The sequence below is a fragment of the Myotis yumanensis genome, unplaced genomic scaffold, assembly GCF_028538775.1.
Source record: "Myotis yumanensis isolate MYYU_CA2020_CCGP unplaced genomic scaffold, mMyoYum1.0.hap1 SCAF_8, whole genome shotgun sequence".
Classification (NCBI taxonomy): domain Eukaryota; kingdom Metazoa; phylum Chordata; class Mammalia; order Chiroptera; family Vespertilionidae; genus Myotis; species Myotis yumanensis.
In genome coordinates, this window is record NW_027223759.1 from 56,814,999 (window position 1) to 56,842,927 (window position 27,929).

Consider the following 27,929-nt stretch of genomic DNA (forward strand, 5'->3'; position numbering starts at 1 on the left):
AAGAGCTGTGGGATCTTGGACAAGTCACTTGCCTCCCTAAGATTCAGGTTTCTTTTTCCTAAAGTGACGATAATAATAGAACCACCCCATGCGGCTCTTCAGCTGCTTAAGTGAGAAATATGCAGCGCTTAACACCGAGACTGAAATGCAGTATATGCTCAATAATTATGCTATTATTTTTATTTTTACTGCAAAGTATTTCCCCAGAGAGGGAAACACATTAGGAAAAAACCCATGTTTAACTGGATTTATTGTAAACAATTTTTTATTCTTTGACTTCCAATTAAAAAAAATTAAAACCATAACACCTCTTTAGTTATTTAACCTGCTATAATGCCCCAAGTACATATCTGAATTTAGCCATAAGAGCTGTGCAGAAAATACTTACAATTGTTTTAGAGCATAAAATTTGCCCTTAAATGTTGCAAATGTATCATGTTCTCCATGTAAGCCTTTTAATTTTGGAATTAGAGAGTAGAACATAGTGGGAGTCATGATCTTTTCTCAGTGATGTATGTAGCTGATTCCTTGGGATTTTTCACAATGAAGATAAGGGTATCATTTGCCATGGTTTGGATTATCAATCTTTTCAATGCAAAAGTGCTTTTATGATGTTAAATTTAACATAATGATGAGCATGTCCATCAATCTACTACCTGTATGAAAAAAAAGCAACTATTGGAAGTACCAAAATCTTCATTTAGTTTTCAGAAAAAGAACAGTATAGGAGGTATAATAGGTGAGAAGAACATGTTTCCTGTCTTTATTGGGTTTACAATGAAGCAGGAGAATGAGTAGGTGTTATACAAAGTAAACAGCGTAAATACTTGAATCCAAATACTATGTGTTTTTGAATACAACTTTGAAGGAGAGATATTCCAGATATTGGAATTCCAGAACAAGGGAATAATTAATGCTGAAGCACAGATCTTCGGGTCTTCAGGGAATGTTTAGGTAAGGACACATTATTGGGTCAGGAGGACCCAGTGTCTGTGTGGGAGGTGAGGAGAGACCTCAGAGATGGGCTGCTTTGCAAAACACTTGGACACTCTCCCTGAGGCAGCAGCAATCTGAGCAGCACAGGGAGCTATTGAGTGTGTTTGAGCAGTAGAGGGACTTAGGAATCTTATTCTGGAACTGTGGTCTGTGGATAAGTGGGCAGAGACTAGTGGTGATGGAGCAACTCTTGCACTCGTTGGAAAAAGAAGAAATGGAGGGAATGGACAGGAGACCCAAAGTTTTGAATACCAAAGGCAATAAAGATGGAAGAGGGACCTTTGGATTTTAAGCCTGAATGAAGACAGCATGAACTGAAAAAAGGGCAATCAGTAGGAGGTTACTGGAAGAAGAGAGGGATTTCAGCATATGAGATGCACACAAGTATGTGTATATGTTTAAATGTGTATAATATATATACTTCCACATATATTCTCACCCAAATAAATTATTTGTATGTTCTCATCTTTTCTAGGTCTTTTCTTCTCCCTTTTCTCATGGTCCTTCCTCCTAGTCAAATAGCTTTTTCTTACTGTTATGAGAATTACCTTTTTTTAAAAAAAGGCAAGACAAAACTCTTGTACATGATACTTTTGATTCTATACAACTATCATCAATGAGACTTGCTGCAAGTTAATCCCAGCATTACACAATTTTCCAAAAGGAGGTCCATTTCCTTGAACTGGTTTTTAGAGAATAATTACCCGGTTGGCTCTGACTGGATTGCAGGCAACAAGATCTCTGGGAGGCCACCACAAGAGCAGGTGTTTCTCTGCCCGCTGTTATTCTCAACCTTCTCAGGGTTGACGTCAACAATTCACACTTCTCGTTATTGTTGGCTTTGGTTTCTGCAAAGCCGTATCTGGTTAGCCTGTCGTTTCAGATGCATCTTCAGAATCATTTGGGTGTTTACACTCAGAATTACTTAAAAATAGATTTCTGTGTGTGCAAATTTACCTCAATACCTGTATTTGAAAGAGGTGACAGACACCCCGGTGCAGTTCCTATTTCTATTTCTGAACACAATGTTAGGGGGAAAAATACCTACAATGGAAAACACTGTAGAAAGGAGACTGGAGACCATAAGGCAAATCTTTAGAAATGTTGGAATGCCCAAGGGCTAGGGTTGCTCCTCGAAAACAGTTTTTACCAAACGCTGTAGTGAGGCCAGAGGCCTGACCTGTGAGAGGCTTGAATATGCACTAGTGGTGCACAGTCTGAACCTCTTGGCCTGCTTTTCTCTTGGTTATCCAATGACAGTTGACCCTTGAACAATGTGGGGGTTAAGGGTGCTAACAGTTGAATATTGGTGCATAAGTTTTGATCCCCAAATCTTAATTATTAAAGAGCCTACTATTTATAAGAAGTCTTACTGAGACCATAAACAGTAGATTAACACATCTCTTGTTGTAAGTTATATGTATTATATACTGTATTCTTATAATAAAGTAAGCTAGAGAAAAGAAAATATTAAAAAATCATAAGGAAGAGAAAATACATTTACACTATTTATTTTAAAAATCCACATATAATGGGTCTGCACAGTTCAAACCCATGTTGTTCGGGGTCAATTGTATTACTAAACAGACAACTTCCGGGAGGGTAATTTTACTTAAAACTTCAGATACGGACTATTGTGCTCAACTCTGTAATGCGTGTATTTCTGGGATGGGTCCTGCCTGTGAGGAGCTTTTACATTATTTGTGGCCGCACACCCATCTGTTACCAAAACTCCCAAGTGCTCCTCCTAAGTTGGAGGTATTTTGCTCATTGAATGAATCATTTTAGGTAGAAAACTGTTAATTTCACCACAAAAGAATTGGGAAAGTCTTCTCCGATCCATATTGTTGCATGCTGGGAGCCAAGTTCCAACAGTTCTTCCTGAGAAAAGGGATTGTTGAGCTCATCATGAGACTTTCCTGGGGAGCTGCCACCCTCTTTGGGTTCCTTAAGGGCACTTACAAGTCAAGCAATTGAGTTCAATGCCTTTATTTCCCTGGATCTTAGAGTCATCTGCACAGCCTTGGTATACCAAGAATCCTGCTTTCAAAGGGAAAAGCAAGCGAGCTGTATTCATGCAAGAACTGGGGCGAGTGAGGCAGGGGACAGGAAAGGGCGCAGAGCACATGATTTGGAACTTTGGAAACAGACAAACAAACAAAAACACTCCTCACCTATGGATGAGTGCCTCCCCTCTCACTCCTCTCTCAACGCTTTCAGGAAGTGAGTACACAGAGCGGGGGACCAGGAAGTAGCGCTCTGTTACTTAACAGCAGGAGTGGCTGCAGTACTGACCTTTGAGCTCCTCTGAGCCCGGCAGGCTATCTGACTGAGCTACAGATCATCTCTCTTTGGCAAGCTGACAGCTGAAGCATTTGGTCTTGGTTTCCCACTAAAAAGGGACATTGTAAATCGCTGGCTAGCAGGAAAATTACATCTTGAATATTAACGCCTGATTGTTAACTCATCTGACTAAAACCAAAAGAAGAGGGATCATAAACCCAGCCCCAGACATCTCTACATTAGTGGCTAGCAGGGGGTTAAAGAGCTGTGTGTACTCGGCAGTCGCAATGGAATTGCCAAATTGCTAAACCTAGCGTTCTCATATTAGATAATGTGTAATAAAAGACAGCTGTTGCCAGCATATGCTGTTCATTCCACACCAGTGCCTCATTCATGAGTTTTGGTGCCGTCACTACCACCCTGAGAAACGACACCGGAGGGCAGGCTGGGAGTAGAGACTCCTCTAGTTAGGTCCTAGAACAGGAGCTGCTCACATTGGGAAAGGACTGCAGGGAAAACTTTTTCCCAAGTGTCAGACCTCTGATAAGACCTTAGGCAGACTTCTCTTCACCGAGGCAGGTAGTTCGGGGTGAGAGCAAGTTTGAACCCTGAGAACATTCCTTTCCACATCACCTGCGTCTGACAGCCCTGATCAAAAGCAAGTAGTCTTTGTGTCAAGAAGTGGCATGTGTCAGGGAATTTGATGGTGCCACTATATTTAAATTGTTTTTCTTATTTAAATGTTAGGTCCCTAAAGCAGGCTCCTTGCTAACCCAGAGTGGAAACTTATTTATAATTTGGCTAAGTCTGATTTTTGGGTGTGTCACTGATAACCCGAATCAGTCAGTCCACAGGAGCTGAGTAGCCGCTATGCCCCTAACGTTGTCCTAGGCAAAAATGTTCATTTTCAATGAGTCAATTAGCTAGATGGAAAGGGTAGCAGGAGAGAGGTGGGGAAATTTCCTTCTCTTATTACACATTATCTAATATGAGAATGCTAGGTTTAGCAATTTGGCGATTCAATTGAGACTGCTGAGTACCCAAAGTTCTTTAACCCCTTGCTAGCCACTAATAGAAAGATGCCCGGGGTTGAGTTTATGGTCCCTCTTCTTTAGGTCTTGGAGTTGTCATGTAGATTTAAAAAATCTTAGATTTGATCTATCTAGAATGATTTTTTTTTTATTTAGAAGGTAGGATGAGGGTGGACCAGATGAAATCTTGAGGTTCCGATCAATGCTATGACTAATCTGCTAACTAAAAGCAAGAGTCATATTTTTAAATATAAACCCTGGTTATGGTTATAGATAACATAGATATGACCTACCTAAGTAATTTACAACTTGAAAGAAGGATAAAAAAGCCAATGAGATGCAAATAATAAAAACAGATTAAGAAAATGAGAGTAACAATGTAAGGAAAAGATTGAGAATGCTTGGGAATATCGTTTCCTGCTCTCTTCCCCCAAAAGTTCGCCTACTACACAGCTTAATGGTCCCCACTCTTGTTATTGATACTTCCCAGGACAAAATCAGGCTGAAATAAACCATGCACATTGTTGTAGCTCTTCCACAGTCAGTCTTTATAAGTTGAAAATAAATACTTTGCAGCAACTCAAGACAATCTTTTTGTGTCTGAGCCTTCCTATTGCTACTACAGGATGATATAAATGATTTGAGGTCCAGAACTCACGCAAAAGAAAGATGTAATTAATTTACATCAACTCGGTGGGAAGAAACCAGTGCTCCATTACATTAACTTTACTGACCAGCAGCCAAACTCTGCCCTAATACTGAGTGTTCCAGAAAATGTGTCAGAATGTTGGCATCCGGTACTAGGTAATTCCAGTTCCTTACAGGGCTGTGGGCTTCTCTCCTAACAAATGCCTTAATGAGGATTTCTTTCGTACATTAATTCCTTCTATGAGTTTTTCTCCTTCCAGTTTTTCTCCTCTATTTTATTTGTATTTGTTTAGACTCAGGATGCATGGATCTCCTGACAATTTATGATAGGTTGACAGCGAAGCATCATGGGTAAGCTTGGAGCATGAATGTTTATGTGTAGGGCCCCAGGACCAACACTTGAGAAAAGGCTAATTAACATTTGTTAATTCCTCTACAAATAAACAAAACACGCACAGAAACTCATTTTGATCACTTAGAAAAACACCTAAAAATCTAGATGCTTGCCCTAGCCTGTTTGGCTCAGTGGATAAAGTGGCAGCCGGCGGACCGAAGGGTCCCAGGTTCGGTTCCAGTCAAGGGCACATGCCCAGGTTGTGGGCTCGATCCCCAGTGGGGGGCATGCAGAAGGCAGCCAATCAATGGTTCTCTCTCATCATTGATGTTTCTATCTCTCTCTCCCTCTCCCTTCCTCTCTGAAATCAATAAAATACATTTTAAAAAATCTAGATGCCACCTTTTGTCAGCTTTTCCTCAATTGACAATGGTTGATTGTATTTTGGAATTTTCTGTGTATATGATCTTCTTCCAAAACATAAAGTGAAGGTGATGTTCTTTATGCCATTTAGACCATTCCGAGGTTCCTTTTTCTTCCTTGGCTGGAAATCTCACTGCACTCTTCCAAAACTATTACAAAAATAAATCATAAACAGAATTGAGGTTTTGAGTGTTTGGTTTTACCTGGGTTATATTTCTGCATATGAATCAGTTCTTTAGAGAATACTTTAACCTGCTTTTAAAAAGTAACATTTTAAAGTAACTATTACTATAAACACAGTCATTTCATCAGCATCTCCAAAAACAATTAAGTATTTGGGTTTTGCATGCCGTTCTCTGGGTGTTGTTTTTTTTTTTTATTTCAGTGTGATTAATCTCTATGGTTAATCTCTCAGAGTCTATTTTTAATTGCTATGGTTAATCTCTCAGAGTCTATTTTTAATTGCTATGGTTAATCTCTCAGAGTCTATTTTAATACAGATAAGATATGAAGTTCTTTTTGGGAAGCTTTGGAGTTTTGCCACATTACATTGACTCTTGCCACAGTGTATTATTATCAGAGCTTTTTAAAATCTTTTAAACAGGATGCCTGGGTCTCCCTTTGCCAGCTCTCCTTTGCTACCACTAAGGAATGGAAATTACTGCCTTTACCTTCTTTGAGCTGAGCCAAAGAAGGTGATAAAAAGCAAAATTCTTTGTGACTTAGAACATTTACAGATGTGTCTTAAGGACTTTTTGGTAATGGTGTGTTTGTTGTATTTTTCAGCTTGCTTTGACGAGATCAAGTTCTTTAGGTGATTTTGCCTGGTCTCAAAGGTAAAGAGATTTATTTGTTTTTTTGGTTTCTCATCAACATATTTAGGAACACAGCTCTCCAGACTTATTTACACACACACACACACACACACACACTCACAATACTACAATTTACATAAATGTCAGCTATTTTAAATTGTGGCTGTTTTTCATTTTCAATAAATATGTGACAAATATGATACTTTGATCTTTATGCATCATTTTTTAAAACATTTTTTAAATATTTTATTACAGAAAGCTTGTTACTGTGGAGAAGCAGGATAATGGAACATTTGGATTTGAAATTCAGGTGGGCAGTTTTCAAACTTTTCATAAAGATAGTGGCACTAGTAGTATCATGATATTTGCAATGCAAGAATGAAGTAAGGGTTTAGAGAATGATGGAGACTCTGATTTTTATTCAATGTGTGGTTATCTTGGTAGTTCTTTACTGTCTTTGGGATGATCTAGGAAAGAAAACATTGAAACACATAAAATAAAACCCCTGAGACTTGCTCAACTATTTGTTCTTAGTTGCTTCAGTCTCCATGAAAGTCTGAGACCGATCAGAAATGCTTGATGTCATCCAGGTCTTTTTATTTTATCTTTATTGTTGAAAGTATTGCATATGTTCCATGGCAGGTCTTAAAGAAGAGAGTGAAATACTCTTCATAGATGTGTATTTTGAATATTTGCCTGTCTGCTGTGTTTGCCTAATGATTTTATACTACATGTCAGGTTTTAAATCTATACTCTGATATTTAAGAAATCCTTGAAAACATATATACTTGTATATATGGACTGCATTCATGTATAATTCCTACTACATTTTGGAAAAAAAATTATTTTATGACAAATTTGCCCTTTTATATTAATGATGACACTTTATAATTATTTGAAACACTTAAAAACATTGCTCTATTTGCGTAGTGCTTCGTAATCTGGGAAATTTTTTAAAAACAGTCTATAGGTTTCCATGTAATAGCCAAAGAATTTCAGTTCTTATTTGTTGTCTGCTTTTAAATGGCCATGTTTGTAAAGATGATGAGTTAGGGCAAATGAAGTCTAATGCAATTAAGTACAGTAGTAGCTTAAGTATTAACTATGTGTTTTTTTTCCATTACACTTTTGTGGTTCTTTTAGATGTATTTTGCACAATCACATTCTTATACTACACATCATCTTTTAGGTTTTAGCTTTGGTGCTGCTTTCAGAAAACGTTGGTGACTTTCCACAATTGGAAAGTCAGCGTGTATTTTAAGATAAGGAACAGGAAGCTGCTAAGTAAAGCATGCTTTATGAATAAAGAAACAAAATGGAACTCTATCTTCAATGAACATAGAGAGGCTATAGGAGAACAGAAGATACCTTCTGTTTTCTGACCTCGTCTATTTTAAAATTTGGGGAAATCTATAATTCTTCCATCAGTACTATGCTTCTAAAAGCAGTACTATGCTGTCTCCCCATTCACACAAAACAACCCCTGATCTATTGCAGAGACTGTACGTTTTGTGATTGCTTATTTTTAAATGAGAATTATGCACAAGGATGTGCAGCCATTGCTACTGAAAGCAGGATCCGTGGCTGCTCACGTACCCTTATTTAAAGTGACAAGTAGGAGTTTTTTCTCATGCTTCTAAGACATGTCACTGCCCCCCATGTGTCTCCCCCATACCATAAACACACATTCCATGGGGAGCAAGGGTCACTAATAGACCACAGGCTACAGCACCATGAACCTTTGTAGCTCAGCATGAGCTAATGGCTTCACTTCTGAACCAGAGCACCTATGTGTTATCTCAGTACTGCAGGAACTCACTCCTCTGGACATTCTTTTTGGGTGCATGCTTTCCATTATCAGCTCCGTGCAGTGTCTCTTCTCTAGTACCTACAACATTTGCATATTCATTGAATAGAGGAAATGCTGTGGGAACTTTCTGAAGACCAGACAGAACCTCATGTGCTCATAATGTTAACACCTATGTGGGTCCTGGTCTACCAAGGGAAGGGTTGGTTAGGAGAGAACAACTTCACTGTCCTCTCTGGTTTTCCATGGGTTGCTACTCATATGCTGCTAGTGAGAATCATAGGGTATGATAGAAGCACGGACATTAGATTCAGGTACACCTGCCTTATGGGGGTTTTAGGAATTTCAAATGAAATAACCCATACAAAATACTTAGTAATGTGTCTGTACCAGTAGAAGATCAGAAAATGACAAGTGTTAGAATGAAGGTCATTGGGTATTAGAAAGGGCAATGTGACTTTTGTGTCTTTAAGGATTGGTTTTGTTATTAAATGTGAAAGCAGAAGAGAGAGAGAGAGAGAGAGAGAGAGAGAGAGAGAGAGAGAGAGAGATTCAACTAGTTATTTCTTCCTATAACTTTGGGGCCTTTACCTTTTCCTTCCTATCTCTAATCCACAAATTTTATAGCAGTTGGCAAACATTTCTCCTTCACTGCACTCACTTTCATCCCTGGACCTGGAGGGCACATTTTCACTGCTAATAGAGTTGGTATAACAGTGGTTTCCAAATGGAGTGTCTGTTATAGCTATAATTCTTGTACCAGAAAGGTCTGGGCTGGAAAGGTCTGGCTGTGGCAAGACTTCCTGGCAGAAAAACTGCTAAAGGGTCTCTTACTGAGACGGGAAATATATTATGTGACCTCTAAAAGTCCCTTTTACCTTAAGATATGGGGATTCTAAATGCCTTCTTGAGTGACTAGAACCTTACATTTTAACAGTCAAATTTCTAGAAGTTGCTTGCACATGACTACCTTCTGGTTCTAGAGCTCGTAAGTCTGTAAGATAAGAAGAAATGAGCCATGGCCAGTGTGACTCAGTTGGTTAAGCATAGTCACTGGTTTGATTCCCAGTCAGGGCACATACCCAAATTGCAGGTTTGATGCCAGGTAGGAGTGCGTATGGGAGACAAACAATTGATGTTTCTCTCTCACATCAGTGTTTCTCACTCTCTCCCTCCCTCTTCATTCCTCTCTTTTTAAAATCAATAAAAATAACAACATCTTTTTTTTAAAAAAATGAGAAGGGTCCAGCTAGTGTGGCTCAGTGGTTGAGTGTCAACCCATGAACCAAGAGGTCACTGGTTTGATTCCCACTCAGGGCACATGCCTGAGTTGCAGGCTCGATCCCCAGTAGGGGGCATGCAGGAAATAGTCAATTGATGTTTCCATCACTCTATCCTTTTCCCTTCCTCTCTCCTTAAAAAAATCAATAAAAACATATTAAAATATAAGAAGGAATGCTCATCAGACATTAATTCCTTCATTAAGTGGCAGTTCTGGAATGTGGTTTAATTTTAGGAATCAGAATGGTGATTTTGAGTCTAAATGGAACTAAACCCCATAACTTACCTGTGTTGCGCTATAAGAAATCTAGCAAACACGTATGCAGTGCTCTTGGTATAATTTAAAAAACAAAAACAAAAACAACCTGCTCTTGCCAAATTGAGGCAAGATGTGAAGCATAACATTTTCTGATTTGGTTGGGTGACTAATGAACCAGTGATTATTCAAGACAGGTGTACCAGCAAGTGCTCAGAAATGAAGGTGGCTGAGTCAATTATAGTACTTTTGAATGAATGCAGGGCAGATTGTCATTATTTGCAGAACCCTAGTGTAAAAGAATTATTGTTGGCATGTCTCCATTTCTGGACATGGACTATTTTGTCGTCTCCTGTAGCGAGTATTTTAGCATGGGAGATCCTCAGGGGCATCTTTCTCTTTGCTATTGGCCACCATTTTTTTTATCCCATTTGGGAAATGAGAAACTTAATTTTCCTCAAGAAATATGCCATAATGAGATCATCAGGTGGTCTCTTAGGCCTGAAAATATAAAAGCTTGAGCCAGTATTATCCCACTTTTTTTCTCTAGGCAGATTTTTTTTAATGAATGGGGTTGGTTGAAGATTATCTGGTAGGATTGCAAAATCAGTCTATTTCAGTGGTTGGCAAACTGCGGCTCACGAGCCACATGTGGCTCTTTGGCCCCTTGAGTGTGGCTCTTTCACAAAATACCGACTTCTGCGCATGGGCCACAAGTTTCAATCGCACTGTATGCGTGCGCCCGCACGTGGTATTTTGTGGGAGAGCCACACTCAAGGGGCCAAAGAGCCGCATGTGGCTCGTGAACCGCAGTTTGCAGACCACCAGTGGCTCAACCACCACTCGTGAGCCACATGCGGCTCTTTGGCCCCTTGAGTGTGGCTGTTCCACAAAATACCACGTGCGGGCGCACACGTACAGTGCAATTGAAACTTCGTGGCCCATGTGCAGAAGTCAGTTTTTGGCCTGGGCGAGTCTATTTTGAAGAAGTGGTGTTAGAAGTGGGGGTACATTCGCTGAGGTCAACCCCTCAGATTGAGGACGTTTTTAGCAAAGGCCAGTTTAGGAGTACCCTAATTAAGTTAATAACAATGTACCTACCTATATAGTTTAAGTTTAAAAAATTTGGCTCTCAAAAGAAATTTCAGTCGTTGTACTGTTGATATTTGGCTATGTTGACTAATAAATTTGCAGACCACTGGTCTATTTGATTCAGTTTATATTCAGGAAAGCCTTTCCAAATTGTTCTTTGCATCTACCATTATACCACTTACACAACTGACACCATTTTATTTTTTGACAAATAGATTTTGAGTTTTTGGAATAGTAATTATGTCCCACTTGAATTTTTGCAGACTTACAGGCTCCAGAACCAGAACACCTGCACCACAGAGCTGTGCACTCTGATCTGCAAAATCCAGGAGGACAGCCCAGCACACTGTGCTGGCCTGCAAGCCGGTAACTTATAGCTTTGCTCATAAGAATTATTGAAATACCAAGAAGAGAAAACTTTTTGATAGTGAAGGTCAGGACAGTATTGTTGCTTTAGATTTTCATAGTGCCTTTATGTTGCTAAGGTTTGAGGCTTACTTGTTTTTCTTCGTTTGCATGTCAGGAAGGATTATTTAACGAACCGCATTAACACTCATTTTTTTTCTTGGCATCTCCCAGGTGATATCCTTGCAAATATCAATGGTGTGGGCACAGAAGGCTTTACCCACAAGCAAGTTGTTGACCTGATCAGATCGTCAGGAAACCTGCTAACGTAACTATCCATCTGCTTCCCGTGGGGCTTCAGAAATGCTACAGTCTCTCATAATGCCTGTTGAGTGAATGAATAGACTTATTGTTCAGGTTCCTAAGGAGGGAGGCAGTGCACCATAGCTTTGGAACTGGATACAGGTGTTTTTATCAGTTCCTTTTGTTTCTCAAGGTTTCCTCGAACTTGAACATGTTGTCAACATCTGAAGTCAGAGGACATCGATAGACCAAACACCCAAGTGGGAGGGAGAGTATTTTAAAAAATAACATTAAATTCAATTAAACTGGCACTCCTTTTCTTTGGATAGACAAAAAATGATCCAATTTCCATGGCTGATATAAACTTGTGGTTAGAACAAACAAAAGGTCAGAATGGTTGAGTTTTTCATCTTATACCACAAGCCAATAGTTTTTCTCATCGAGTGTTCCATTTGGAAGGAAGAACCAAGTCTGACAGTCCTCCCCACCCTGCACACACACACACACACACACACACACACACACACACGCATGTGCACTCACCCCTGCTACTATTTCAGACTTAATAATGGGACACTGGTCTCCCCTATTGGAGATTTATTTTTTCAACTATACCATCCCTAGTACCTAATAAAACTTTAGTATTTAGTTAAAAGATGGATTTCACTCGTTTGTTAAAATGGTATTTCTTGAGCAAATATTATGTTTCCAGCACTGTGATAGGCTCAGGGGAGATGAAAGGAGATGGATAAGAAAAACCTGCAAAAATAAATAATGTTGATATTGCAATTATCCATAATTGCTATGAAGCAAGTACAATAAGGTATGGGTTAGAAAATTTGGTAAGAGGGCTGATACTTTAGCCTAGGTGTTTAAAATGGCCCTCTCTGAAGAGGTGGACTTTGAGCTGAGACCTAAATGAAGAGAAGGATGATTATATGAATTCTTCATGAGAGAGCATTTAAAGTAAAGAGAGAGGTCTCTAAGTTTCAAAATGGGCTTGGCACATCCAAGGAAGAGAAAGAAAGCCAGTGTAATTGGTGGTTGGTGAATTAGGGGGAATATAATAAGGGATAAAGGCAGGGAATTGAGCCCTAGACAGTGTGCTCAGTGGTTAGATAGTTGGCTCATATATTGAAGTTTCATGGATTCAATTCCTGGTCAAGGGTTGCAAGTTTGGTCCCTGGCCCCTGTTGGGGCTTGTGCCAGAGGCAACCAATAGATATGTCACTCTCACATCTCTCTCTCTCTCTCTCTCTCTCTCTCTCTCTCTTTCTCTCTCTCTCTCTTCCTCTCCCTCTTCCCCTCCCTCCCTTATACTCTCTCTAAAAATCAATGGGAAAAATTTCTTTGGGTGCAGATTAACAACAACAAATACAGGGAGTTGGCCTGGGAGCAGAGTATGGGTCTATCAACCAGGCTAGGTAGTTTAGGATTTATTCTGATTATGTAAGATCCTATATTTTCTCATTTCTTCTTCAGAGCCACCTCATGAGGTTAGTTTTATTCCTATTTATAGGTGAAGTGACTGAGACTGAAACGAGGTTTAGTTAAGATCAACCATCTAGTAAGTCACAGGGCTGGGATTTGACCACCTGCTCCGGATGCCAAGATCTCTTCTTTTCAGCCACAGCACAGCTGCTCATTGTAAGCTGCCAATAGAAAATCCACTGGCCACTCTTCAGTGATTGTGGTCTAAAACTTCAAAGGATGTTTTGGGTGTGTCTAGTAGTTTTGGAAGATGGTTGCTGGTGATAGAGGACTGAGTCCAACTACCAGCATTTTCTCTTGGACTCTATATGGTTTCTGCCTTGCAGATTCAAGTTTCTCTTTACCTGAACTCATAGGATCCATAGAGTTGGACTCAGTCCTTTACAGCACCAGAAGATTGTTCTTAACTAAACCTCATGTAAGCGTCAGGAGAAATCTAAGGAGTAATGGCTGGAGACAGTGGGAAAGTCAGAGATCAGGAAAATGATAGTCTATACTAATACTGAAGAGAGCAGCCAATCTAGGCCTGAGGTTTTTCCCATAGACATCTGTTGCTTGGGCAGGTCAGATTGACATTAAAAATCCCAATGGAACAGATTCGCAGGGATCCTCACCATTGCTCACAATCAAGACTGCTCTAATGAGGAAGCAGATAATGTCTTGGCTTGCTATCATTTCATTATCTTGGGTATTATGCTATTAGAAATTGAGGAAAATTGATCTCCACATTTAATGCTTATATTTTACCATGACTTGAAAAATTCTTGCATCTTTAGAGAGTTATAGAAGGAATTTGAACCAATACTTTAAAAATGTTTAGGTGTGTGACTCACACATAAAATTTATCTTATTCAGATTGATGGCTTAACAGTGAAAATAAAGGCCTTAACTTGTGCCCACAAAACAAATCAAATCACTCAGGATAGAACAAGTCTTTTTATTTTTAGAAAGGTATAGGGAGAAAGAACACTATTAAGTAGATAATTCTAGGATTGAAGTGTATGAGCTTAAAAGGTTTTGAGATGAGAGAGTCATATGAAGGTTACTAACTGATAGTAGTTCTGGTTTTCTTTGTTCTAGTTCCAAAGTGAAGACAATTTACAGATGTAAAAGCTCCTGACATGTTAGTGAGGAAAAGATTTTTTCCCTTCGAGGAATAGCATGTTGATGCCACTGTTTGAAATTCTTATTGTTATTCTTATTGCTATATTCCTCATGCTTAGCATGGTGTCCAAAGTCTGGTACATAGTAGATATCCAATAAATATTCACCAAATGGATGAGGTGATTCAGCCAGACCCCACAAGAATAGATTCTAGTAGAGAACAACCACCATTGTCATACAGGGGATTCTATAAAATGAGCTACAATTTACAAATTAACCAAATTCTTTCAGTCACTCTCTGCAGGGGAGTTGTTTTTTGTTTGTTTTTTTCCCCATTTTCTTTCTCTGAATGTTGTTAGAAGATTTGAAGTAGGTCCAGATACTTATAGTGCCAGGAGAATCTTAATGTTTATGTTGCCTTTTAAGGAGCCTGAGTTTAAATTGTAGTACTTCATAAGGATGGTACTTGTTTGAATGAATCACTCATGCTCTTCTCCTCCCCTCCTTTTTTTCTTAAAACAGGATAGAGACTCTTAATGGAACAGCAATTCTCAAGAAAGCCGAGCTTGAAGCAAAGCTGCAAGTTTTAAAGGTAATTTAATTTAATACAGTGAGGAACATTTTTCATCCTTGAATGTGTGAGTGGTAGGATGAAGATCTATTTGAGGAATTGAGATAGCCCTTGAGGATGAAATGTCATGATGAGTCTAAACTGCTGAGTTATCAAGAGACAGACAATTGGCTTTGCAGGCATATTAAATTTCACAAACCAGCGCAAATCATTTCCTCCCTCTCTCTGTGTGTCTATGAGGCTCAGAAAGGCAACAGGAAGGCACATCAATTGAAGAACATTTCATTAATGCACCTTTCTCTCTTGATTTACATTTTGTGTGGGGTAGGTGAGGGGGAACAAAGAAGGAGGAGCTGGTCTCTGTCATTTTCCCAAGTGCTGTGTGTGTGTGTGTGTGTGTGTGTGTGTGCAGAGGGCCTGGAAGTTTTGCTTCCTATTGTCTTCCTCTGTGTCCTTCCATTCTGGCTCATTCTTACCACAAAAATAATCTCCCTGCACTCCTTTGACTGTCCTTGAATCTGCTTTCACTGGCAAGCACACTATCAACTTTGAAGAGGAGAAAATAAAGCTTTTAGGAGAAGTGCATAGTGTAGGATGTTCAGTGAAAATTGAACATCCTGGTATGGCTCTTTGAAGGTCTTAAAGTCTTAGTAGACTGGAGGGATTCTGCCAGGCCATGAAGTTCAGACCTCACTCATGTGCACCTGGGTCAGAGCCCTGCAGACCCCTGCTTGGTTCCAAGGACTCTGTATTCCGGGGCTGCAGCCCCTCTGAGCAAGGATCACAGGGTTTGCTGTAGACAGGCTGCGCACTTGGGTTTTGTATAGCGATAGCTGCCATTTATTAGTTTTCTTTATGAAGTATGTACTTCTAAATTATTGAGCCCATTAATTATTATCAATTAGTATTAACTCCATTGAGGATGGAGTTACTATACAGTATTTAAATTTTATCTTGTATTCACTTCCCCCACATCTAATTAATCAACAAGACCTGTTTTCTTCTTTGCCAACATCTTGCTATTTTGCTTATTCCTGTTATTTTTTAAATCAATTTGTAAAATTCTTTGGAAAAAATTTCATTTAGATTTTCATAGAAATTGAATTGCATTTATAGAATAAATAAAATCAATTGACATCTTTATAGTTTTGCTTTTCTTATTTCAAACACAGTTGAATAATTGGAGGTAAAGGGACAAAACTTTATCTACAAATAAAATTATAACTATACAGAAAAATCTAAGGAAATCTATAAACATTTTATTAAAATAAAGAGAGATCAGCAAGACTATTGTATTTAAAAACCAGTAACAATAAGTTAAAAATCTTTTAATATCAAAATATTATATTTATTAAGAAAGAAAAATTAGAAGGAACTTAAGAATAAATATAGCATATATATATATATAATTGCATAAATAAATTATAAAATATTTTTGGAATAAATAAAAGATTCTATAAATCTTTGTTAGATTTATTATTTTATAATTTATTATTTTATTTCTATAGTTTCTTTACTTAAAATTAATATTTTGATTGAGATTTAAGTACAGATATGTAAAATAACATTTTCTATGCTGTCGCTATATTCAAACACCTTGCTAAACTGTATAATTTCTAATAAATTATCTATAGATATTTGGAAGCTTGCTATAAAGATAATAACTATCTGTTAAGAATGACATTTAGTTCTTTTTCTTAGTAACTAGGGCCTGCAATATAATGGTGATTAGAAACTGTAATTGTAGGGATCCTTGTTTTGTTCTTGACTTTAAAAAGGGAATTTTTTGCCTCTTTCGTGTTAGCAATGAGCTATCTCTGTGAATATACTTTTCAGGTTAAAGAGGCTCCCTTCTATACCAAGTTTGCTGGTAGTTTTTATAGGGCTTGTATATTAAACTTTACCAAATATCTGTTTTTGCATGTGTTGAGATGGTCATCTCATTTTTTTATTTTAAAAAAATCTGTTGAATATGGTGAATGACATTTAAAGGTTTTCTAATGTAAAGTCACCCTTGAATTTCTAAAACAAACCCAATCTGATCCATAATTTACAATCTTTTTTAATAAACTTATAGATTTGATTTGCTAACATTTTCTTAAGGATATTTGAAGGTAGCTTCACTTTCAGATAGAATGGCCTATATTTTTTCCCCCTTAGTCTGTCTTTCTTTAGTTTTGGTATCACATTTACTGGCCTCCCAGTGTGAGCTAGGGAATATTTCCCTTTTTGTTCTCTGTAGAATATTTGTAACACTATCTGAACCATCAGGGCTGGAAGTTTTTTTTGGTGGAAATACTTTTAAATTGTTTCAGTTTCTTTATTAGTTATAAAGTTACGTAGGCTTTCTGTTTTATGGGGTGTTGTGGTTTTTCTGGAGCCAACTTTGTCAAATTATCTTTTTGTTAATAAAGTCTTTAAATAATTGCATGAAGTTCTTAATAAAATTCTATTCTCGTTTTTTTTTTCTTTTCTATCACAACTGATTATGTCCCCATTTTTATTTGTACTACTTTCTATGCCTTCTCATCTTTTTATTTCTTGATAATTCTCTCTAGAGGATTGTTGAGTCTTTTAAAAAACAGTATTTCAATTTGTGCCAATTTTTTATCTTTTGTTGATTGCTTTTCAGCTGTTCTTTTGTCTTTACCAATCTAAAGTTTCACCTCAATGTGATTGCATATGGATTCATTTCTAAATATATACTGCATAGAACTTAGAACTTCAGTGCCCTTTGCATCTAAACACTGGTGACTGTCTTTAGTTTTAGAAAACTATCAGCTTGATATCTTTGAATAGATAGTTGACCCTTGAACAACATGGATTTGAACTGCATGGATTCACTTACACATGGATTATTTTTCATCTTATAATCAGGCTATGTAAACTTATGGCATCAGTAAATACAGCACAGTACTTTAAACTTATTTTAGCTTCCTTATGATTTTCTGAATTTTTTTTAGTTTACTTTATTGTGAGAATACAGTATATGATACATATAACATACAAAACAAGTGTTAATTGACTGTTTATATTATTGGAAAGGCTTCCAGTCAATAGTAGACTATCAGTAATTAAGTTTGGGGTGTCAAACGTTATATGGTTATATGCAGATGCTTTTCTGTGTAAAGTTGGGGGGGATCCCACAGTATTCAAGGGTCAACTTATCTTTTTATACCATCCCCAGAATTATCTTGTGGAGTTCCTTATTTTTGAGTCCCTTGATTTGCCTTCCAGGCTGCCTATCTGCCCTTTCATATTTTGTATTCCTTTATCTTTTTATGTTCTTTTTGAATTCCTTAGTAATAGCTTCAGTAATGGTGTCTGTGTTCAGTACAGAATGTGTTCTGTCTATTAAAAGTTAATTTTTTATTTTCAAATAGCTCTTTTTTATGTAGATCCATTCTTGTTCCTTTTTGTTTCAAATGTCTTCTTCTTATTAACATTGATATCATTCATCTCTCAGAAGATTATAAATATTCTCATTTTAAAGTCTTTTTGGACACTTTCTATTTTCATTTTACTTGGAGAAAATCTATATACTGATGATCAGTTTTGTTGTCCTTGTTACTAAACTTCAGCAGGTGTTTTGAAATTTAGATTGCCCCCTTCCCTTGCATGGTGGCCTCTCCCTTCTGCTCAGTGTGATAGTTGGGCGGTTGCCTCCATGATACATATCAACCCAGAGCCAGGTCTGGCCGCTAGGATGCCTTCCCTGGAGGGTCAGTGTGCTGCTTGGCTCGGGTCATGAGGCTGCGTTTATGTACTCCTGCCCCTCTAGGTGCAAGCTCTACGTGAGCCATCGCCACCATTAGACCCTTTCCCTAGCCTCCTTTGCATGGTGCTGGAGCTTCAGCCAAGGTTCTTTTCTCAAGCAGGAAACTTGTCTCTGTCCTGAGCCACATAAGTGTATTTAAACTATACATCACCATAAGATCCACGTTCCTAGCGACCTCTTTCTGTTTCTTCAGGTCCAGCAGGACTTTGGGTTCATTCCTGCTTACTTCTTGCATGTCTGTTTCTTTTCTAATCTTGAAATGATAAAATTTCCAGTTCATCTCTTGAGCCAGAAGTTTCTTGGGTGTGACCTATAACCAGGGTCAGGCTGTCTTCCCCTTCACAGAATGACATTTAGTATGGAAGGGTGCATTCTGTTTCGTCAAAGACTCTGTGTTTTCAGGGATTCCCTTTCTCATGACCTATGATTCACAGTTTAACATGAAAATAGTACATCCAATGGGCTAGCGGGGGGAATTACTTTTTAATCTAGTTCCGTCATTGACTGGGTTTGTAGACCTTGGGAAATATTTTGCTATATTGAACCTTTATTTTCTAATCTGGGACAGTTTTGGACAGTTAGGAAAATTAAATAGCAGGTTATCCACAAAAGTACTATAAAGTAGTAAAATGCCATGGAAATAGTTAACTTACCTGTGTGTCTCATGTAGACTGAAAACATTAGAAATATGTCCAATCCAAAATATTTAATCTGTGGTAGTTGAGCATTGTTTCACGGAGCCATTAGTTGACATGTTCATCCAATCAATACTTATTGAGCTGTTGTTATGCCAAGCACTGACCTGGGCATAGTGAGGGGATGTGGCCCAGTATAGTTAAATCTCCCATGTGCTTTGTCTTCTAATGGTGAAAGATTAAATTGGTGCAAATATACAACTGTGATTTAATAGCAGCCAGAAACAGACTCTGAGGAAAATAGAGAAGCTTAGATATGAACTAAAAACTCTTAGTCATTTTGACATATCTGCTCTTTACACTGGTATTTCCTTGGTTTAAGTGATGACATACTTAGATGACTGGGCCAGATTAACAGATTAGATATTTAAAACCTTTATTTTTTTAAGAATTCAGTATGTAGCAAGTCCTGACTTTGTATTTCTGGATAAGTAGGTGCAGAAATACAACTTCCTCTTCTCTCTATTTAGTTTTGACTATCAAGCCAGCTTCATGCTCCCCTACTAGACTCTATTCCTTTACAGGAGATAAGCCTCTTTAAGAAAGAAGAAAGGGGTTGGTATATAGGCCAGATCTTTTTAGTTCTACTATACTCCTTGGTTCCCTAATTCTGACCTCCATGTGACTGATGAAAGGTGTACACAGATAACAGCTGGGATTCAGGTAGCCCAGCAGTCCTATAGCCATATGGACTACATTATAATACAGAGAGCAAGAACTTGATGGGGTCAGGTGTTTTACGGCTTGAATTTATTACTTGCAATATTATATTTGCAGCCATAGGATTGCTGCTAAATGTTATCAGGGATTGGAAAATTCTGCCCAGTGATTGTTTAGTCCAGTGATGGCGAACCTATGACACGCGTGTCAGAGGTGACGAACTCATTTTTTAAAAAAATATATTTTATTGATTTTCTTACAGAGAGGAAGGGAGAGGGATAGAGAGCCAGAAATATCGATGAGAGAGAAGCAGCGATCAGCTGCCTCCTGCACACCCCCCACTGGGGTTGTGCCCGCAACCAAGGTACATGCCCTTGACCAGAATCAAACCCGGGACTCTTCAGTCCCCAGGCTGATGCTCTATCCAGTGAGCCAAATCGGCTAGGGCACGAACTCATTTTTTTGGTTGATTTTTCTTTGTTAAATGGCATTTAAATATATAAAATAAATATCAAAAATATAAATCTTTGTTGTACTATGGTTGCAAATATCAAAAAATTTCTATATGAGACACGGCACCATAGTTAAGTTAGGGCTTTTCAAAAATGCCGACACGGCGAGCTCAAAAGGTTCACCATCACTGGTTTAGTCCCAGAATTCAGGAATCAGCCATTTTCCCTTAAGCATTTAATGACATTCTTGTATTTTATTATTTTCTTTCCTTTAGGCCTTTCCCCTTCAAATGTACTTCTTTTTCTCTTCATTTTTAGACTTTATCTGACCTTCCCAGATTGCGTTAAGTGAAGGTTCCCTTTCCCACTAGGTGTCCAGAGGCAAAGCTGAGCTGTGTCTGCCTGCTGGGCTGGTTGTGGGGCCCTGAAATGGCAAAGAAAAGGGTGGGGTAGAGAACAAAGAGCAGGAGAGAGAATGAGCCTGTGATGGTGCCTTGCCAGATGCTTTTTGCCTGGTTGGCTTTCAATTCCCATCCCCTCAGCCCAGTCATGGGCTAGTCCAAGCCTCCCCTGCCACCTTGATCATCACATCAGCCACTCCATTCCCACCCTGGGCCACAGCTCTCAGGTGCTGGGCAGCAGGGGAAGGAAGCAGTTGAGAAGTCAGGGTGCTGTGCAATATTTAAGTTTAGCCTTCCAAGGAAGCCTCTCAGAACAGGTAGACTTCCTCTTTTTGGTGTAGAAAATAAAAAAGCTGTCCAGCAGAAAAGACAGCTTTTTATTTTCTAAAAAGTTTTAGTGCTCCAGGCTTAAAGAATGGTGATGGTATTTATTGAACAATTACTACGATCTAGTCACTGTTCTAATCATTTTACATCTATTAACTCATTTAAGCTTCATGACAATCCTAGTGTTTAGGTTCTATTATTATCTTCATCCTGCATATGGGAGAAGGCTAGGATGAAAGTCCCTGTCTAAACAGATACTAAATGGACACAAACCTAAGCAATCTGGTTCTATAATATTTATTTAAAATAAAAATATACAAATGTCATTGTTTCTATTATATATTGTTTTTATTGTTTCTATTGTTTTCATTGTTCCTATTGAAATGATGTCATGGTTTCAACTTCTTGGTGCTACTCAATTATTTATTGAGAAAGTAGTTTTCCCAATATCTGCCTTTTATACAGAAAAACATCTTTCAAATGAGCAAGAGAGGTTGTTAGTGCCAGAAAGAAGAGAAAAAAAAATTAATGACAAATCTCAACACCCAGAAGTAAATTGCTATTTCACTGGGGTTTCCTAATATTGGCACTTTTTTTTCTTTTTTCTCAGCAAACCTTGAAGAAGAAATGGGTGGAGTTCAGAACTCTGCAGTTACAGGAACAGCGCCTGCTTCATGGTAAATGTGATTTCCTGTTCAGAAACCACACTAACATTTCACCCTTTTAGTATTTCTGCCTCTAAGTTGCATTAAGATTATCATCATTATAAGAAAATATTGTGCAGCATGGATAATGAATACCAGTTTGTATTTCTTTGGAGTGACCTATGTATTTGGAGGAGGGATAAGTCAAGTCACATCCCTCCTTCATACACATAACACATATGCACATCAAAGCATGCAGATATGCTCCTGCATGCACATGCTTGCAAGAGGCCCCTGGAGATTTTAGAAGAGCAGTAGGAACGATGGCCTGATTTCAGCAGATGAGTGAAATTCCTGAGAACGTCCATGGCTCAGGGGCTGTGTGGTTCCCAGAAACTACTGAGGCTGGAATGGTAGCACACTTTTTGTGTAGAGCTCCTAACACTTGTTCAAATTGTATAGGTTACATTAGTGCAGAGATATTCTCCTTCATGACCACTGAGACTGAAATGTGAATGATCATAATAATAGTAACGTCGTGGTTCTTGCCATTGTGTACCTTCTAAAGGAAAGGGATGAGTTTAAAATTTGTCAGTTTGAGATTTGCTATGTGACTAGTGTGGCCTGAAGAAGAACTTGTATGTATAAATAATTCATTGAAACCACTAGCAGAATGGGTGTGAAAGATAGGTTATATTTCCTTCAAATAATACTAAGTCTAAAGTCTCTATTTATAACCTAGATATCTGTCAAAAGTGATAACCTCTTTACAGAAAAAAGGTACATTTAATTTTTAATTAGGCACTTAACTTATGGCTTAGAAATTATGTTGAAGTTGTTGTTTTTTGATAAAAAGTTTGTATGAGTTACTTCTATTTTTTATGTATTTAACTTAATATCTTTTAAAAATTCATAACAGATTTTTTGGGGATCTGAAGATTACTAGAAAGACAGGTACAAAATTTAGCTACCTTTTGGGTTTCTGTAGACCTGAAGATTTGGGAAACCTTTGCCTTCACTTTTGGAGCATTCTGGAGTAGAGATGGGCTTTGTTCTGGGATTCTATAGCAATGGCCTTGTGGAGACAAGGTCCTTAGGTAAGAATGAAGGAGACTGAATCCTCATAAGGTCATTGTTGTACAAATTTTTTGAGAGTTGAACGAGTTCTTTTTTACTTTTTCTAGACCTAGAATAAATATTCAGGGCATGAAATTCTATAAAGCAATTGCTCTCTAATCAAAGCATTGCAAAATGAAATAAAGTAGGTTGTATTAGCAAAAAGAAAAGAATTATGATTAATCACTCACTGAGGCCTGGCCATACTTAACCTTGCAGATCAAAAGGAAAAATAAACAGTCTCCTTTTATATTGTCAACAAAGGACAAAGGAGAGCAGCAGTAGAGATAATCAACGCAAAGTGTAATTATTTCTGAATGTCAATGTTCTATTGCTTTTTTTTTTTAATCTTTTAAAATATGTATTTTCATTCATTTCAGAGAGAAAGGGAGAGGGAGAGAGAGATAGAAACATCAATGATGAGAGAGAATCATTGATTGGCTGCCTCCTGCATGCCCCTCCACCCCCACGGGGGATTGAGCATGCAACCCAGGCATGTACCCTTGACCAGGAATTGAACCCTGACCTTCTGGTTCATAGGTCGATGCTCAACTACTGAGCCATGCCAGCTAGGCTCTCTTGTTTTTCTTGAAGTACTTACCATCTAATTACAGTTATCCCTTGGCATCCATGGGAGATCGTTTCTAGGACACACCCTGTGGATACCAAAATTCAAGATGCCCAAGTGTATTCCATAAAATGCCATAGTATTTTCATACAACTTATATTTACATGCAAGGCTACTGAATGGTATGCTATATTTCACTTCATTCATGTGGATTCAGTGTAGTGCTTGGTGCCATGGCAAATTCAAGTTTTGCTCTTTGAAAGTTTCTGGAATTATTATTATTTTTCTCAAATATTTTAGATCAGTGATTGGTTGAAACTAGGGGGCTGGATGTATGTCTTTCTCAGGCTGGTATTACAGATAATCTGCTTTCTTTTTGCATTATACAGCCAGTATAGAAGCAAGGAGGGTGGGACAGGATATTGGTATGTGATTAAAATTTGAGTTTGGGGACCCCAGGTGTAGGTTATAAAAGATTGATGAAAAAATTCAGCTAAGCAGATAAAACTCAATTCCTTCAAATGAATTGTTACTTATTTGAGGACGGGGCTATTTTCTGGGTACAGTACCATTTCAGAGCATTTAAGTATTATAGCATTCTAATATGAAACTTGGAATATTGAGACTCAACAATATCCTTTTTGCCTTAAATACCTTTGACTTCTCTATAATATGCCTACAGGTGCAGGTTTTATAACTGTGTTTCCCCTACATGTCAAATAATGTTATTATAAGTTTATAATCACTAAAAAGGACAGTAGTTAAACATAAGAGGAACTAAATGGAGATAATCTATAAGACAGCATTTCTCCAAGTATATTCCTTAAAGCCCCATTTCTTTATCAAGAATTTTAATAAAAGATTGCAGGGTCACTTCAGTTTAAAAATGATCCTTTCAAAAATTCTCAAGTCATGCAGGCATGCTGTCAAATGAATAGTACTTGTTCTCATATTAAGAATCTGGTTTAAATGTGTTTAATCTAGCCTTACCTTTTTCATGACCATGAACCCTTTTACATGGCAGGTAGGCCATGGGCAACTAGTTTGGGAAATCCTACAATAAGGTTTATCAAATTACCTTATAACCAGTCATTTATTCATGCAAGTCAAGACTCAGTGAAAAATATTATTTACCCTTGGAAGAGAAATTTTGGTGTATTTACTTGTAGGGAGTGATGGTGCTTAGATCCATTCCACAGTAGACTTTGTTTTCTGTATTCTAGGTGATGCAGCTAACTGCCCAAGTTTGGAAAACATGGACATAGATGAATCAATTTTGTTTGGAACCCTGCCGGGGGCAGGCTCAGCCCTCCAGGACCGGAATCGATTATCCAGTGAGAGCAGCTGTAAGAGCTGGCTGAGCTCCATGACAATGGACAGCGAGGACGGCTACCAGACATGTGTGTCTGAGGACTCGAGCAAGGGAGCCTTCAGCAGGCAGACAAGCACCGATGATGAGTGCTTTGTCCTCAAGGATGGGGACGATTTTCTGAAGAAGTCATCTTCCAGGAACCGGAGCATCAGTACTGCCAGCAGTGGGTCCATGTCTCCCATGTGGGAGAGCAACTTCTCAAGCATGTTTGGGACTCTGCCTCGAAAAAGTAGAAGGGGGAGCGTCCGGAAACAACTCTTGAAATTCATCCCTGGCCTTCACCGCCCTGTGGAAGAGGAAGAGAGTCGCTTCTGATGGGTTGCGATGCCCCTTCCTATGAGCTTATTTCATAAATACCTTCTGGACTTGTTTAGATCAACTCCACCCAGCTTAGTGGGAAAGTGCAAATGAATTGCAAAACTGACATCCCATTTTAGGCAATAGTGACCTTTATTTAAAGTTTTTCTATCTTGTTTTTTTTTTTTTTTTTCTGCATCTAATGTTTTAACTAGAACAGTTGAAGTTCTAAGCAGACAGCAAGGAAATAAAGTTGTAAGTTAGATAATATAACAAATTAACACAAATGCTTGCTCATGCTAATGCTGCCTGTGAAGGCAAGAGTAATATTTATTTTGTAGATTATCCATGTGAAAAACTGAGAACTTTGGAGTCCAGTGTAAATAAGAAAGTGACAATATAATTATTTGGAATACCTTCTGTAGGTAAATAAGTAGGTATCAAAACTTTATGTTAACTTAAGCTCAGTAACCTCTGGGGAGGCTTAAAAATAGGCAATTTTGAATGTTTCTATTGAAATCTCTGAAGGATTATAAACAAAGATGACCATCAGCCATTTTTCAGATCTACAGTGACAGTAAAGCGGGAAATGTAAGATTTAATATGAGGGTTTAAGCTTCATGAGATCCATGGAAAGATATTGTCTAAGGTGGGTACTGAGGAAGATTATAGTAAGTTTGGTTGTTTTTTGTTTTTTTATAGGCAGCCTAAACAAAATGGGTGGCAATGTTATTCTTACTTGATTCATTTTTTATTCTATCTAAATATTGAACTGGCAAGATTTTATAGCTTTCTAATTTTTTTAAACAAATCTAAAATGTGAAAAACTAGATTCAGGAAAAGGATTTTCCTCCTTTAGATTTTTTCCATATCACTCCTTACATTATGTTATATATTTTAAATAGTTATTGCCTTGGCACTCTTGAGCCTATTAGTTATGTTAGTATCATATTATGTCTAGCCACTCAATTGCATTTTTTTCAATGCCTATTGAAGTCCATAATTTTTCTGTTCTGGTGATACAGCTGCTCACTGCCTCTATTCTAGAGTAAATAACCCTGACAATATAATAAATAGCCCTTACTGATTTGTGTGTGTGTGTGTTTGGGAGAAATAGAGTCATTTGATAGTTGACTTTAAGTGGAAAATCTACACTCAAATAAACTGAGGGAAGAATGAATCATTTGAGAAAAAAATAGAGAAGAGGGTAAGAAAGCCTGTAAGTTAAGAACAAAACAATAAAAGTGATTTCTAATTGAGACCTGCTCTCTATTAATTCTTTGAACTCAGAAGCATCCAGTGGGCTCTACTTGAGAATCACTCATAGGAAAAGCAGAGTGCAGCATGTTTCACAGAGACGATAGCAATCCTGCCTACAGTTACAGACTGCCTAGTAGGTTAAAAATGGTTTCTGTGCGATCCCTGACATAACCCTGGAGATAGGTGCTAGGCATGCCCTCAGAAGCAGGAATTTGCAGGCGTCCCCATAGGCAGTGGCAGGGCTGAAGTTGGAAGCCAGTGCTTCCTGTCTCTCGCCTATCATTACAGTCTCCCTAGATGTTGTTTACCCTTTTTCTGGTTCTGTGTAGTTACTTTATCACCACAGGCCACGGGAGGATACACTCTCCCTCCAAGAATACATAAAAAGTGCATTTGTAGCTACTGCATGGACAAAGAGACTGGTTTTGGGTGATTGTCCTGTCTGCATTAGCAAGTTTTCAGATATTGGCACATTTCTAACTGCATGGTTAGCAATACATTTATTTTCAACCAGGGCTAGCAAATGGGCTGTGATTCAACGGATAGAGCTTACTGCTTATCATAGACTAGAATTATCCTGTCAGAGATCTGCTTACACAAATGCATTTCCTGTGAATCCTATTTCAGAGTTCAGCAGAAGGAAATATCACATTTATTTGAGGAAAGATGACTTTGGTCATCTGCGATGTGAGCAATGTTTTGAGAACCACCATGGGTCATCTGGGAAAGCAGACCACAGGTCATTTACTTTTCTTGTGGCTTTAAGTGTTCAGTATAGTGCAATTCTCCCTTCTTGCAGTCACCAACCCCTCACAAAAGGCCCAGGGAAGGAACAGAGCGAGTCACACTGTTGTCTGTGATAAGATGAACTAGAGTCAAGAGTCAGTTATGTTCTGGAAAAAAAGAAAAGCACTTTATAACCAGAATACAGGAAGGGAGGGTATGACACGTGTGTTCACAAGTTGTAAGAAAACTAGCTGTTGTTCAGTGGAAATGTGGGTAATAGCTTTTCAGACTGAGTGTGACCTTAGGAGGGCTTTAGATTTCATTTCCCTGCTTAGATGCAAGATGACTCACGTTGATGTAATTTACTAAGAAAATGGTTGAAAAGTGTTTTTTTTAACCCCAAACTTGTCAAATACGTAATATTGGTGATTAGCATTAATTGACAATTTGTTATGAAAACGCGTTTTCTAGTACGCATTGATAAACCATAATTTGAATCAAGCATACTGGGAATTTCATTGTTATGTGATTAAAGCACATCACCATGTCAAAAAGTTAGAAATTATATTTTTGAAATAAAACTTTATTTTCACTTTCTACTTTGTAACACCTTTATATTTTAGTTGCATGATGCAAACAGTATTAAAAATTCTAGTTTGTACTAAAGAAATCAAACATGGACACAGTTTATGTGTTCTGATTATAAAGTATAAGTATTTATGGACATATGTAATCTAAGTACTACTAAATAATACATAACTATCAAATCCTTCAGATAACAAAATTATTGGTACTTTATATCCATTTTCTACAGAACTATGGGCAATAAAATAAAAAATTGATAATTTTTTGA

The 27,929-nt window shown here is 37.9% G+C and overlaps 1 protein-coding gene across 3 annotated transcripts in view; it reads left to right on the forward strand.

Moving 5' to 3' along the window:
• Positions 1 to 26,178, forward strand: part of CYTIP (cytohesin 1 interacting protein) — a 63,406-nt gene extending 37,228 nt beyond the window's left edge. For all 3 annotated transcript variants that reach the window (XM_070422951.1, XM_070422952.1, XM_070422950.1), the window contains 7 exons: positions 6,502 to 6,551; positions 6,786 to 6,840; positions 11,230 to 11,332; positions 11,546 to 11,639; positions 14,732 to 14,801; positions 21,704 to 21,770; positions 24,645 to 26,178. In XM_070422951.1, coding sequence (XP_070279052.1) covers positions 6,502 to 6,551; positions 6,786 to 6,840; positions 11,230 to 11,332; positions 11,546 to 11,639; positions 14,732 to 14,801; positions 21,704 to 21,770; positions 24,645 to 25,108 — 903 coding nt within the window. In that variant the 3' untranslated portion in view covers positions 25,109 to 26,178. The remainder of the gene's footprint in view (positions 1 to 6,501; positions 6,552 to 6,785; positions 6,841 to 11,229; positions 11,333 to 11,545; positions 11,640 to 14,731; positions 14,802 to 21,703; positions 21,771 to 24,644) is intronic.
• The last annotated feature ends 1,751 nt before the right edge of the window (positions 26,179 to 27,929 follow it).